Raw genomic sequence first — 15553 nt, forward strand, 5'->3', positions numbered from 1 at the left:
CGGATTTATTGTAATTCTGATTAAAAGGTTACATGACAGAGGAACGTGTTTAATCGGATTTAAAAGAGGAATAAACCACCCACTTTAATCGGACTTAAGTTTAAATCGGAATAAACTTAAATCCTGTTCGGTAAGTGTTTACATGATGTTTTTAAAGTGGAATTAAGTTTTAATGAGATTTAAAGTGAGTTAAATCGGATTTAAATGCCTCATGTAAACGTACCAAATGTGTCAAGAGTGACGCCATGACAACTTCTGGCTACTTTTCACCGAGCCAAACAACTTTTTGTTTGCCACTCTGACTGGGCAGGAAAGAGTAGGGTCCAGTAGAAGAGCTCTTTGGGGTGAGGCAGATATAAGAATATTTGGCAGAGGACAGAGGTTTTTTTTAAAAAAAATTTTTAACTTTAACCCCTTGACGCGGTTTTATACATTTGTTGTTACCAGTATGGTAATGACCAAGTTGTGGTGCATTACTTAAGGACCTGTGTTGTATCAAAGTATTGTAGTGCTATGGTACTTACATTTCAGTGACTATTACAACGTGCCACTGGAGGTACGGCGCGCATTAAGGGGCTACGGAGCCTTATTCAGAATGGTGCAAGACAGAAAAGGGGGAAAAAAGAAAGGTGCAAACGTTGCATACCTGGGTATGACAATGGAGCCACCATTTACAGAGTTCATCAGGTGTTATCAATTACAAAGACCAGTTAAAAGACTAATGCTATTCAGACATCACAAAGCCCAATAGATTGCAAAGGAAAACAGGACATGTCCAGCTCTTCATTCATTCCATTTGGGTACAGAGCTTTATTGCAAGTTTATTCAAGCCATAATTTTCTTCTGATCATTTGTAGATTCAACTTGCAGACATTTTCTCTCTTTTTTGTGTATGAAGTCATATACAGAGTTTTCCAGTGGCAAATATATCTGCAATCACATTGGAGTAGATATTTGTCAGTGGGGGAGATATTCCGAGGTTTGATGTTCCTTAAAAAAAACAAGGTTAAAACAAAACTAAAAAATACACAGTTATATTACACAGCTGTAAAATTAAGTCATTGTGATATAGCTGAATCACCCTGTATGGGGATTATTATTATTATTATTTTTTATTTGACCTTTATTTAACCAGGAAGGTCCCATTGAGGTAAAAACCTCTTCTTCCAGGGAGTCCTGGCCAAGACAAGATTAACTAATGAGCACAGTCTCAAAGATGACAATGTAATCTTCAGGAGTGTAAACATCTTTCACGATGCAGCATTCTATTACGCTGTACATGGAGTCACACATTTGCTTAATGCTGTCATCATGCTTCTTGACCAGATGAAAGTAGGTGTTGCTGACCTAGTACACTGATTCTGATATCCACAGCCATCACTCTAGACAATGATTTTCTCAATGTCTGTGTTTACTTGGACCAGGAGGTTAAAAGTATATAAGATAGATGAAAACAGACATGTTATAGAAAACAGAGATATTTCTGTTAAAAACAAGTACATTAGTAAAAGTGCATTAGCAGCATAATAAAGATAAGAGTTAAAAAGTTAAAGAGGGAAGGGGGTCACAGCAGCTGGCATTGTCATTAAATCATCATCACAACTACCACTATACTCATGAACGGTGTGACGTTTTCCATGTGCGTTACGCCCATTTGTGGGGGAAAACAACCCATGCAAGTCAATTGGTGATGTTGGGGTTTAATAAACGAAAGATACGGACCTCTAGACTAGCGCTGCTCAGACGCAACATGCCGAAAACGTGTTGGATTGCCGGCTGTTCAAATAATACAACCAAACAGCCGTGGCTGAAGCATGGAATGTGTTCATTTAGGCTAGCCGATGTTGCATGTAAGTCAATGAGACATTCGGTTTGTTTTCACCCACAAGGGGCGTAACGCAAATTTAAGAGCAAAGTATCCGGATGGTTGTTCATGAGTATACCAAATGCGAGGGAAAATAAAAACATACAAAATGTGGTGTCTGGTGTCCATTTAACCACTGTCAATCACAGCCATCATTCGCAGCACCTGAGCGCAAGTAATTACGAGGCCTGTGCTGCACCTGTGAAAGTCTTGGTAATGGAATGAATGAGGGGGACCCATGGGTCCAAATAAGGTGCTGTTTCCATGTAGCAGGGTATTGTTTTCTCTTGTTTAGGTGTAAACGCAACATGTGGATAAAAATAAATCCTCCATTGTAACAAAATGTGTAAATAGAAATGTAAACTCATTTGTTAGGGTGAGAGAACCCAACCATCAAACACTTGATTCGACTTTCCCCGCAACAGGTTAACGTGAATAACAAGAGATGCAACTGTCGTACAATTCAAAGTTCTTTTTATTTTCTGTTAGTCATTCTTCCTTGTATTTAAAATATATGCCTCTTGGGCTCAGTCAGATATGAAAAATAGAGGTCATGAATATATATATATATATATATATATATATATATATATACAGCATTCAAAAAGGGCAATCGTTCAACAGGTACAAAATTGTGCTAAATGTGCAAAATGTGCAAAATATAGAATTGCACTAGAGGTAGACCAATGACAGCTATTCACAGCAAACAGGATTAGTAAAGAAAATACACAAAAACAAATGAAAAGAAACACACAAAAAACCCCACACTAAGAAAACAAAAACATAGCAGCCATAAGGACAAGTATCAAGATGGCCACTGCACACACACGCTCACACACACACTTGTTAGACTACCTCCACAGTGGGTTTACATACAGTGTTGAATCTCGCCCTCAAACCCGTGCCTGCAGTTCACCTAGGGAGCGCTGTCGAGACAGCAGAGGTCATAAGGCTGGCGCTAATAACTGACAATTGTGCTCGCTGTCTGCTGAAACTTGACAATATTACTGTAAGTTCTGTGAAACCAATGTGGATTTCAATGAAATATACAATAACATGGGAGTTATGTCCTTCTGATTTCCTACAGCTTTGGCATTTATGAGTCAGGCTCCGCTAGCATCTTGCTAACAAAATTGCTTTACGGCCGTCGTGATCACAGCAATGCAGCCGGCCGACCAATCCAAACGCAGTGTGTGAAGCCACTCGTGACGTCATATTGACAATAAAGACGTATTTTACAAAGATCCAGCAAGTTTAAACATTCAAACTAACTGCTGTTTGAAAGGATAATCTATCCTGCCTTTTGGAAAAATAAAATGAAACGATGATACCAATTCTCTCCCAAAGCAATGGCAGCATCGTGGTTGAGCTCCATGGGACCTCCATGGGACGCCTCTGCGCTCCTTGGCGCTCCTCTGCGCTGTCTGGATGGCGCCACATAGTGGACAGTACCACCCGGAAAAAGTAGCGAGATTCCTCTCTCGTACTACCCATAAACTCTCTCTGCTACCTTGTCTTTTGGTCCCTCCCTACCAGGCTTGTACGTAATTCCAAATTGAATGAAATTGAGTTCAAAGTAATGCCATAATATGAACACCAGGTGGTGGTGTTCTATGTACTCTCAATGGGTGGTGTAGCTTAAATTCAAAGAAATTCAAGGTAATGACACCACCTAGTGTTCGTATTATGGCATTACTTTGAATTCAAATTCATTCAATTCGGAATTTCGTACAAGCCTGCTCCCTACAGCAAAACAGGTTCCAAGAATTTAGTTTTATATTGCACGATGCCCAATGATACTTAATTGTTCATTCATTAATCCCTATTACACGAAAGGACAAAAAAGAAAAAAGGTTGGGAAAAGAACAGTGATGCCCCCCTTCTCTAGTGACACTGCATCAGTGTAGTCGAAGGCACCAACTCCTCATCCAGATCAGGTTTGCGCAAGTCGGGATATGGGTCACGCCGGGTACCAGCTGGGTACCGTGCATCAAGGAAACTTTGGTTCTCTCGAAGCGGCACGCAAGTGGTCAACCACAAAGGGCACGAAGTGGAAGCACGCCACCAGTGATACTCGAGTTTGCCTAGCTCAGCATACAAGCTCCAAAACAGTAGCCGACTGCCAGCTGGGTTCACGCCGGTGCGGATGGACAGGGCTTTCCCGTACGATGGCTCGACCACAAACGGAGGGACAGAGGGAGCGGTGTGCAAGCACCACACTCTACAGTATCGAAGACACAGCGTTTTGCTAGCTAGCTACCACCGGAACGTTTTAGGCTACACACCGGAAAGAAAGGGGAGTGTCGTTTACCCCGTCAGAATAAAAGTTCAGCATGACCACCGGTCACACTAGCATAGCTCATGGCTGGGTTTACTGACTTAACGCTTTTGTCTGAGGGCACAGAAGAACGCATTGCAGGTTCATTGTCCACTGAAAGTGTTTTATCTGCAGCCTTCTCAGCTTGAGGCTGACAAAAATCTGTAACCATACCACAACCAAGATTAATGGAAGCGACATTAATCTTGGTTGTGGTATGGTTACAGATTTTTGTGTCTGAATTTCAGACGGGTGTCTGAATTCAATACACATGTCCTTGGTCTTGGACACATGTACATTGTACTCGCTTTTGTCTGGGAGCACAGAAGAACGCACTGAAGGCCCTTTGTCCTCACTGAGAGTGTTTCACTGGATTGCGCTTTGTCTGCAGTCTTTTCATCTTGAGGCCCGATGCTTCAGTCCTTTTAGAAATGTTGAAATTCTGGCCAAAAAACACACTCTATGGTTTATTTTGATGATTGCCTTCTGTGCCTGACTTATATTCCATATCTGCAGTTATCCATGATCCAATGGTTTTGAGGCCAATACCAAATGTGGAACAGAACAGATTCATCAATAAAACATGAGGGGGTCATGGACAACACAGCATTTTAACATCATCTGTCCAAAATTGGAACGAGGCGAAATTTTGTTTATTAAAATGTTTTGCTTGTATTTCTTGCAACCCTTGACGGTGCACTGTTGGGAGCGTAACAATGTTTCCCGGGTCCTATGTTCCTCTATGTCTTTGTATGGGACTGGGGAAGTTAGTTTAAAAAAAAACAAAAAGGGTTCTATGTTCCCCGCATTGTATGTTTACTAGTTTTCAAATTGTGCCCTTCCCAAAATCATCCCTAAGCCTAACCTGTCAGTAATGCAATGTTTCTGAGTTGTAAATTCGTGCCCTGACCAAAACTATCCCTAAACCTAACCTGTCAGAGGTGCAACAACAACCTGCGCTTTGCCATGTGCGGCAGTAGTCTACTTGGAAGCAGCGGGGAACAAAGAACCCCCTTTTTTTTTAAGGGTCCTAAGGACACGGGGAACATAGAGATGACCCCGCCCTGTTGGAAGCAGTCTGGTTGTCCTCTTCGAAACGTCACGTTTTCGCTTCTGTGAAACACCCATGTTGGTATTAATTTCATCCATCTTAGAGTTGCAGTTGGTATAGCAGAGTCATTCTCCTTGAATCCAGAACATAATTCTGTTTAATTGGAACATTTTCAACAAGAGTCTGGATATACACCTTGCGTATCTCCCAGGAGGGCATGTGTGACGGAGGTCATCTTGCACCTGTTCACCCCCCCCCGAACCTGCATCCTCGTCAACTACAACGGTTCGGCAATGGGAGACACAGTACGATACCGCTGGGCCAAGAGACTAGTCTCTCGGCCCAACGGCACGAGACTGTATGAGGCTATCGGAGGGAGGTTTACCAACGTTCCACGCCAACTCTGTGCTAGTTAGCCTCCGTTACACATGGAACAGAATTCGTTGAAGATATATCTTCTCTCAGCATCAGAATGTAGCTGACAACTTCTTTTCTTTGACTTAAAGCAGTGCTGGGATGTGCCGGGTGGGTAAATGGCTGTTGTTAGTCTCTCCTGTTTCAATGCGTTTGTGTAGGTCTCTCCCTTCAGACGCTTTTCTTTTATGATGTTTCTCGTCCATGTATCCGGCATTGGACGCCTTTTTCGAATCCCAAACAACTCTCTTGTCTTTTACATGAACATTTTCAACTAGAGTCTGGATATAAACTTTGCGCGTCCCCCAGGAGGGCATGGAACAGAATTCGTTGAAGATATATCTTCTCTCAGCATCAGTCTGTAGCTGACAACTTCTTTTCTTTTACCTAAAGCAGTGCTGGGATGTGCCGGGTGGCCCCAAGGCCATTGGTAGTCTCTCCTGTCCCATTGTGTTCTTGGAACTCTCTCCCTTCAGACGCTTTTCTCTTATTATATTGTTTTTCCATGTATCTGGCATTGCAAGGGCGCCTATAAATAGTCTTTTTTTTTTTTTTTTTTTTCCGACTTTATTTGATAGGACAATCGAACCCGGGTCAGCCGCATGGCAGGCGAGTGCCCTACCGGTTGGCCACGGCTGGGCCTAAATAGATAGTCTTTGTTTTAGTTACAGCCAATATGAAAACAAAGCATACAAGACAGGAATGGGGGGCAACAGCTCAGTACACAAGACATGTACACAAGGACATTGCGCACCATACATGCACACTCAAACACAAATACGGTCAGACATTACAAGCACATACTCGCACAATAAGCTATACAACCACACCATAAATCACAGTCATATACTAAGACGAACAGCAGACATGCTGGGGGCTTGGTGGGCTCTGTTTCCTCCTCTTGTGGAGATTTTTTGAGCCGTTCTCACTCCTAACTCTGTAAATGGTTTCAGTGGTATCACCTCCACGTTTTTCACAGTGAACACACTGTAGTCCTTCACATGCTAGTCTGGCATTAAAACTCAACCTTACTTTCTTGGGGCTGACAGTATTCATTTCGTTGGTTGAGTCTTCCTTTTTCTTTTTAAAGTATTTTTGGGGACTTTTTGCCTTCATTATTGACAGGACAGTGAAGGATAGACAGGAAATGAGTGTGGAGAGAGACAGGGAGGGATCGGAAAATGCCCCTTTGGTGTCTTTTTTTTTTTTAAAGCTTGCTGCAACAGGAGACCGTAAATGTCCTTGACATGCATGATGGGATTTTGCTTGATCTTTTTCCGTCCAAGGTGTGGTCTATCACTGATCCATCATTCAGTCTCCCCAACATTAATCCAAACATATTGGGATGTTATTTTCAACAAAAGGTTTCAAATCATCTTCAAGAGCTTGGTACGCCTTAAAATGACATGCCTTTTTTATATGGGCAGCGCAAATCTTTTCTTGTTTTTTGTTGATACAAGCAACACAATGCCCAGTCAATACATGCATTTACATCTTTACAATGATTGAGGTACATGGTATACAACTGTTGAACATGAAGTTAATTGCTGGTTGATGTACGATGCAAATGTAAGGGTAAGTCAAGTATGCTGCTTTGTTTAGCTGCAGACGATGATCACCTATGAGATTGGCACACAATTGCTCCTCGTTAACCTGCACAATAGGGCCTACCTGGAGGCTAAGTTTTAATTGTTTTTTGTGGGTCGATAGGGTGGAAGTAGGGAGGTGGCATGGCATGCTGAGTTAAGGAGGGTGATTGGGACTCTTAGCTTGAATAAAAATATTATCTGATTTTCGGGAGCAAGCCGTATTGGCCTGAATATTAGCTGTACAAGTATATCATGATTACCATCACATTCCGTCACATTTCTAGTTCTCTACTTAATTCCACAACAAAACTCTAACCCTTTGTTTAAAAAACATTTTCTTTCGTTTCTGCCATTGTGATATTTCATGGGAGGCTATTCCATTATATAATTCCTGTATAAAAGAAAGATCTACATGCTGCTATCTTCTCAGATCACCACCATCATCACCATGTACAGTCTAACTCTGCGGAGGGAAGAAAGGACCTGCGGTACCTCTCTGTTTTACAGTTTGGGTGGAGTATAGTCTGCCTCTCAGTGGGCTCGGCAGGGCTGCCACAGTTCCATGCAGGGGGTTGGTGTTGCCCAGGATTGATGACAGTTTTGTCCTCATCCTCCTGTCCCCCCACAGGATCAAGGCTGCAGCGCAGAACAGACACAAGTCAAAGTCAATTTAATTATCCCAAAAGGGAAATTCAAGTGGTCAATGTGCATATACAGAGGTAGACAGAACTGTATAACAAATTAAACCCATAAAATGATATAATAATAATAAATAAATACAACCCCCTCCCCCATGCCTCTCTGACTCCTCCTAAACAGCTAGCTGCTTCAGTGCACACACACACACACATGCACACCAGTGTCAAGTCCCTTGCTAGAAAATGTGTCTATCATTAATCATTCTGAATGCAGAGGGAACACATGACTTGCTGAACCCCAGCTTTCTTCGTCAGTTTGTTCAGTTTCTTTACCTCAGCTGCTGTAATGCTGCTGCCCCAGCACACCACATCACACTACACATGACAAGAGAGGAGACTACAGTCATAGAAGGTCTTTCGTAGGGTTTGTGTTTTACTTTTACCCCGCTAATTTGTCTGGTCTTAATCTGTTGCCTCGTCCTTGTCTTCGTCTTTCCTATTTATTGCCATTTGGTATTTATTGTCATTTTAATGATTTCCATAGGTGAGAAATGTTCTGAATTATGAGAAAACATATATACTTTTTACATACTAGGCCCTATATCATTTTCACATGGCTTTAAGGGATATGATATAGGAGAAGTGAGTCACATTACTCTGCTCTCCCCTAAATTTAAGCAGAAAATAATATTATATAATTTATAATTACATCGATTAGAGATACGGCAACGTAATGGGTTGCTATGGGTGCCAAACGTGAACAAGTTCCACCTAAAGGGGTGTGTGTCATCCTTTTGATCTGACACAAAAATTTAGGCCCTACCGTGGCCTAACGGTACAGCACTAGCTTAATGCGCCGGTGACCTGGGTTCGAATCCGGCTCGAGTCATTTGCAAGTCCTTCCTCGCCTCTCTCTCCCCACTCGGTTTCCTGTCCCTCTGTCACTATCCTGTCTCAAACAAAGCACAAAAAGCCCCAAAGAAATGAAACAGTAGGCCTAATAGTTACAGCATTGCATAGGCTTTGCTCGTTCATAGATTCAAGTGTGTCTCGTCCATTAGGACTGCTTAAAGGGTGATTTACCCTCCATTGCGAAAGTACACCCCGGAGACAATGGGCCATTGACACCTCTCTCTCTATTTAAGCCTCTCTGGCATTATTTCGCTATTCAATTTTCCTTCCTTTCCTTTTTTTTTTTTGAACTGATGGACTTCTAGAATGCGCAGTAATTAGAACTACTTTGGCTCTTTTATGTTTACTGAACACATTTATCTTGACTTTTTGTGAGTGTGTAGGCCTATGCAACATACCCTACCTTGTGTGTGTGTGTGTGGGTGTGTGTGTGTGGGTGAGTGTGTGTGTGTGGGTGGCTGGTTGTGAGTGAGTGTGTGTGTGTGTGAGAGAGAGAGAATGTGTGTGTGAGTGGGTGGGTGGCTGGTTGTGAGTGAGTGAGTGAGTGTGTGTGTGTGTGTGTGTGTGTGTGTGTGTGTGTGTGTGTGTGTGTGTGTGTGTGTGTGAGAGAGAGAGAATGTGTGTAGGCCTATGTGTGAGAGAGCGTATGTGGTGGTACACTTTTTCTGTAGCCTATGTTCAATTTTGTGCATGTCCGGATTTGTGTATTTATGTAAGCTGACAGACACCATAATTTCCCTCGGGATTAATAAAAGTACTCTGCTCTGCTCAACTACTCTACTATACTAATGTTTTGTACTTTGGTAGGCATAATGATGCGTTTTCCCCACTGTGTGTGACCAAGAGAGGGAGCGGTGACTTTACTGCTGGTGTACGTAGTCAAGTCAGCTGTTAAAATGCAAGCCAATACGATTCCAGTCGGCGTCCAATTGGTCGAGCACTTGAAGTTTAAATCGCGCAAGCGCGAAATTTCCCACCACGGCAGCAATGCACCCGGCTGTTTCTCTCTCTCTCTCTTTTCACTTAAACTACTGGTTTCAAATGATCCGTTAGGAGTAAATCCATTGTTTGTAATCCACTGTTGATGCAAGCTTGATGTTGGTAGTGCTAATGTTTATCTGCGGTTCGCGTTGCCGCATTTGAAGTATCCGATCGTTTGTAGCACTTCGTAGCTACTTGCCTCGTGGCGCACGGAATCATGGGTAATGTAGTCCAATTGACTTCCTGTTTCTAACGCTTGCTTCCACTGTTAAAGTAGATGGCTACTAGTGCACTGATACAAATTGTTCACATGGCGATGCTCATAATGGCATTGTACTTCGGTTAAATGGATACATTATTGAGGATGTACAACGTCTATGGTTACATATTGGTTGTTGGTTTACCTTTTTGTATTTGCAGTGGATAAAGGTCAAACTTGCACTTCTAGTAATGCATTCTAGTAGCAAATAATGAAGTGAAATGTTTAATGCTAAAGTGACATTTAATGTTAGTTAAACTTGCTGGTGTAGTAGATGCATTTGGTTGTTGTAATTAAATAGGAAAGTGAAATATTTAGTGTAGGCTACAGTGTTACGTCGAGCTAATGTGCTGTTGTGCCAAATGATTAAAGTTGAGACTGGTGAAAAGGCATGCAGTTTACCAATAGGCCTACTTTAGAACATTTCAGTAGGCTATATTTCAGTATGCAGTGTGTTGCAATTGTCATGACAAATGTGAGTTTCTAACTGTGATATTTAATTAAGTAAATTGCTTATGGATGTCTGTAGCTTTTAATCACAGTTAAATGTATTAGCCCAGCTCTACTTCACTTACATTAATTTCAAATTTGCCACTTTGTATTTCTGATGTTTATTTTTATGGTATGAATTTGGACATCAGTGTTTACATTTTGTATTTCATGCATTGCAGGTTCATAACCTGAAAGGTGTCTGAAAACTGTGGAGTCTACGAAGTGGACAAAATAAACAAACACACCGTTATTCCCGAGTCGCTGCTGTTTTGGTGCCCCTCCGATGGAAAAGAACGGACACATATGCTAATGATAAAGGAGATGGCCCTATCTGTGTAGAGTGGAGGATATTTATAAGCTGTGCTATTCTAGATGGTGCATTATCAGTCACCAGTGTCACAAGGCTTTGCTCGATCATAGATTCAAGTGTGTCTCGTCCATTTCAATGGAACAGTCCTTAGGGCTCCATATAGGCTGATCCCCTACCCCCCCATTGCAAAAGTACACCCCGGAGGCAATGGGCCATTGACACCTCTCTCTATTCAAGTCTCTCTGACATTATTTCGCTATTCAAAGTTTTAAGTGTTTTGGAGGCGTGTTTTTTTGCTAATGGTAGGGGAGGTGGCTCTGTCTGTGTAGGGGGGAGGATTTAAAGGCTGTGCTATTCTGGATGTGCAGTATCAATCATCAGTGGTTGCCATAGGCTACAGTAAGCAAGGTGTGGTGGTTGAAATGGAGACGATTCGGTGGAGGAAAAAGGAGTTTGTTGTGCCAAAAGGTAAGTTCTGTTCTAATGCTTTTTTAGATGTAAATAATTGGAAAACACTGCCATGATCTACAGTGTTGGGAGTAATGCATTTCAAAAGTAATTGATTACAGTAATGCATTACTTTTTGCTGCAACTAAGTAATGTAAAGCATTAGAGGGGGTGGCTGTAATATGTTAGTTACAATGCTAGTAACTTAAGTTACAATGCATTTTACTGTAAACTGGATTTAAATGGTGTGGTGTGTCAGGTGGGAGCTATTCCTGCACCTGCTACTTGTTAGTCTGCTGTGCATGCTGCTGAAAATCTCCTGTGTTGGAGGTAAAGGAGTCATGGGACTCATGAGCAGGGGTGGATTAATGCAGTGGTTCTTAACCTGGGGTGCGCCAGAGATTTCTTCAGGCTTGGGACCAAAATTCTATTAGTGAACTTGTGTTTTAATTTGGCCTAATTATATGTTGGTCCCCATGTTAAGTCATTAAGGTATTGATGAATGTCTCAAGCAAGAATCATTATAATTAATCACTTAAATCTTTTTTTAGTGCACTTGTAGAAGTTGGGTTGGGGATGCGCAGCTTGTCTTGGGCACAGGTAAGGGGGTGCATTGAGGGAAAAAAAAGGTTAAGAACCACTGGATTAATGCATGTGCATACCGGGCCCAGGTGGCCTTCAAAACCACCTTTGCAATAATAATCTTTCCATGGTGCTTCATGTGCCAGCCAATATAGTGTACAATGAACTGGTACAGCCCCATAGACCAAGTCAGGTCTGAGGGTGGGGGGCCCAAGGGCCAGAGGCCCCAAGGGACCTGGCTGACTTGGCCCCATGGCTTCGACTCAAACCGGCATTCAAAACACCTTCGCAATAATCTTCCCAATTAGTTGAGTTCATGAGTTGCTACCATTGATTGTGGTCGCTACAAAAATGACTGTGTTGTGTGTAGGCCTACCTACTCTTTGAGTGGATTCGGCATTTAAAATTATGCTTTTGAGGGGCCAAGACAAAGTCAGGGCCCAGGGGGCCATAACTTCTTAATCCGCCCCTTCTCATGAGCTTGATTTGCATTGTCATTTTCCTGATCCATATAGTTTTTTTTGGCAACGCAAGTCATACAAACATTCTGTAGTTATACTGTAGTAATACTGTATGTGTAAGGGATTACTTTGAAAAGATGGTAATATGTACTGTAATCAGTAATGCCTTAAAGGGGTATGCCACTATTTTTTGGACTTAATACAGTTAAAATCGTTGGCTGGGGTTTATAATGGTGGTGAAGTGTCTTATTTTTTATGTTAAGCGTTGTCTTGCTTTAAGGCACGTTAAAAGAGGGAATATGTCGCTAAGCTAGTGAAAGTCAATGTATCCGTGCGTGTAACATTGTAGCCTGCTACACAGATCCATTGACTTTCACTAGCTTAGCGACATATTCCCTCTTTTAACTTGTCTTCAAGCAAGACAACGCTTAACATGAAAAATAAGACACTTTACCACCTTTATAAACCCCAGCCAACGATTTTAACTGTATTAAGCCCCAAAATAGTGGCATACCCCTTTAACTTGCCCCAATACTGATCATCTAATATGAAGAGTGTTGTGTTCTGAATGTATTGATTTGGATGTGTGCTTCCTTTCCATTGGCAAACACTGGCATAATCTAATGTAATGTGGTTTAGGGCTGTCCCGACTATTCGACGTAATCGATGACGTCGAGGACGTAAATAAGTCGGCGTGCGCAACACACTGTCGTTTACATGATTTGCGCAACAAAAAACAAACAACAAAAAAAAGTGACTTGCGCGAGCCGCGAGGTAGACGTGCTAAACAGAAGCGAAGAAAATGGCAGGGGCTGAAAGCCTGAGGGTTTCAGTGTCAGACGAAGATGAAGGTGCAGTGGCACCACTAATCAGCCCAATGAAAAAAAGTGATTTGTGCGAGCCGCGAGGTAGCATACGTGCTGAAAACAGAAGTGGAGAAAATGACAGGGGCTGCACGCCCGAGAGTGTCAGTGTCAAACAAAGATGAAGGTAACAGTGGCACCACTTTTCAGCCCAATAAACGGACAAAGACATCTAAAGTGTGGCGATATTTTAAAGACAAGGCACAAGACCTGGTTGTGTTTCTGTAGGAGACTATATTTATTTAGGAAGTGAAAGTTTTTCAGATAGAGACGCGCGGTATATTTCACACTGTTTTATACTGTCGCTATGCTGGCGGCGTGCATAGCAACGACAGGGAGATAAAGCAATGATTCGTAATGTGCCTGTTATAGACGCAATATTCAACACCTTTAGGGTGACAGTGGTCGGGATGTTTGTAGAAGAGCTTGTATACAAAGTTAAAAAGTAAATGAAGACAAGAGAAGTGTGCAAATTCCGGCCAACAGCGTGAGATGTGGAGGAGTGAGAGGAATGCATGCCTGATTCAGAAAGGTCTCTCCCCTTCTCCTCCACGGACGGTGCACGAAGTTCACCTCGCACTATTCACTATTGTTTGTGCCGACTGCAGGTCTAAATAAATAGTAATATTATTCTAATAATATAATAAGTCATAATTATGTCGTGCTGCAATTACTAACTGGGTCTATATTAGCGACAGAAAGAAAGGGATAGCGCGTTATTAGGGACCAGCTGGGTTTTGGTGCGTCAACAGAATGACATGGACAGAGTAGCCTCGACGTTCTTTCCTTGCAGGCTACTCATAAAATCTCTGGTAGCCTTTATAACCTATAGGCCTAGTGGCCCATATTTGTTTCCACTTTCCTAATACTGTATAACTTGGGCCTCTTTATACATCAGTAAATGTAGGCTAATAAGCTTTCTTGATTTGAACTGAAACAAATAGATATTAGGCTATATTAGGCCTGTATGTATTATAGTCTATGACTAATTTATATAATGTCCCTTTTTTTTCTCTTTTTCTTTTTTTTAGAAATCATTGTCCTAATAGGCCCTAGGTGCACTCTGCTTTATCTGTCTGTTATTTTTCAGGTCAAAATTAAGTGGCATATCACAGTTTTCCCCTTCCAAAAAAATAAATAATAATCGCGACTATTCGAAAAAAATAGTTGATAGAATAATCGGGAGGAAAATAATCTTTAGGGACAGCCCTAATGTGGTTTGTGTTGTGTGTTTTGAAATCAGACTTGGAGGTGTGTTTCCTGACGGACTCCATGTGCAGGGGCCTGGATCAGTGGGCTGTTCCCGCCGGAGGCCAGGTGTGGGTCCATCCTGAGACCACGCTGGCCCGCTCAATTCAGCACCACACGTACCACGTGGAGACTTTGAAGAAGGATGCTGTGGTGGTGATTCATATTGGCACGAATGACATGGCAAACGGAGCGTCGGCTACAGAGATCGCTGAGAAGATGGAGATGCTGATACGAGAACTTCAGAACCGTTGTGATTACAAGCTGATGTTTGCTGTCAGTTCTATCTTGCCGCACCTGGCTGACAATGCCAGAACTCGGGATAGGGTCAAATCTGTAAACAAGTTGTTGGAAGTGCGGTGCGACGCCATGAGTAATGTGTGCTTCGTGCGCACAAACAAGGCGTTTTTAAAGAAGAGAGAAGTGGTCGCAGAAATGTATATGCCAGATGGGTTGCATTTGACTGAACATGGCAAAATGACAATGTTTTGTTGTTTTCGACAATTTTTATGGCATTTCTGTCGATTTTCTCTCCGTGTTCCTGATGAGTATAAATAAAGAAATGCATTGTGAGACCCAAAACAAAAGTGTTGACGTTTCTGAAATTGTGTTCAAGGTCACATACCAATAAGTCTTTAATATTATATAGAATTGTGGTGTAGTAGGTTATAAAACGCATAAAGAAGAAAGCAAAAACAGTAATTGAATCAGTACATTCATTTAATTGAATCAGTACATTTCATTTAAACTCTTGTGAGAATAATCTAGTCTGCTCTGGGCCTGAACAAGAGCATTGAAATCAGGCTGAATGTCATTAATATTCTTTATATTCACATACATCACATCTTAAATATTAGTATTATATTTATTCATAGGCTGTGTAGAATTGTGCTGTAATAGATAACATAAAAACAAAGAAAAAGCAGTCATTGAATCAGTGAGTTCTGTCATCTGGGTGGTAAGGAAGAGGCTTGATTATAAAATATAAACTTTACTCAAAATAAACTCGTAGTAATAAAACAGTACATTGTAGGCAGCAGGCAAAGTAGGGTACATGACCTTCTCGTAAGCATCTTCTTCGGACCTTCTGGGTTCCAGTACAGTCCTTAAGTCACGAGTATGCCA

General features: G+C 41.8%; 1 protein-coding gene across 1 annotated transcript; it reads left to right on the plus strand.

The window, feature by feature from the left end:
* The first annotated feature begins 9753 nt into the window (after window positions 1-9753).
* Window positions 9754-15015, plus strand: LOC134464707 (uncharacterized). Its single transcript, XM_063218063.1, has 3 exons — window positions 9754-9987; window positions 10697-11295; window positions 14424-15015. The coding sequence occupies exons 2-3, from the start codon at window positions 11250-11252 to the stop codon at window positions 14984-14986; spliced, it is 609 nt and encodes a 202-aa protein (XP_063074133.1). The 5' UTR covers window positions 9754-9987; window positions 10697-11249; the 3' UTR covers window positions 14987-15015.
* The last annotated feature ends 538 nt before the right edge of the window (window positions 15016-15553 follow it).

This window comes from Engraulis encrasicolus, chromosome 15 (genome assembly GCF_034702125.1).
Source record: "Engraulis encrasicolus isolate BLACKSEA-1 chromosome 15, IST_EnEncr_1.0, whole genome shotgun sequence".
NCBI lineage: Eukaryota > Metazoa > Chordata > Actinopteri > Clupeiformes > Engraulidae > Engraulis > Engraulis encrasicolus.

What these genes read in the sequence shown, in the direction of transcription:
- LOC134464707 (XM_063218063.1), top strand. Translation starts at nt 11,250, where the DNA reads ATGGAGACGATTCGGTGGAGGAAAAAGGAGTTTGTTGTGCCAAAAG. An exon ending in GGAGTTTGTTGTGCCAAAAG is followed by an intron (nt 11,296 to 14,423) that starts GTAAGTTCTGTT and finishes TTTTGAAATCAG; the next exon opens with ACTTGGAGGTGTGTTTCCTG.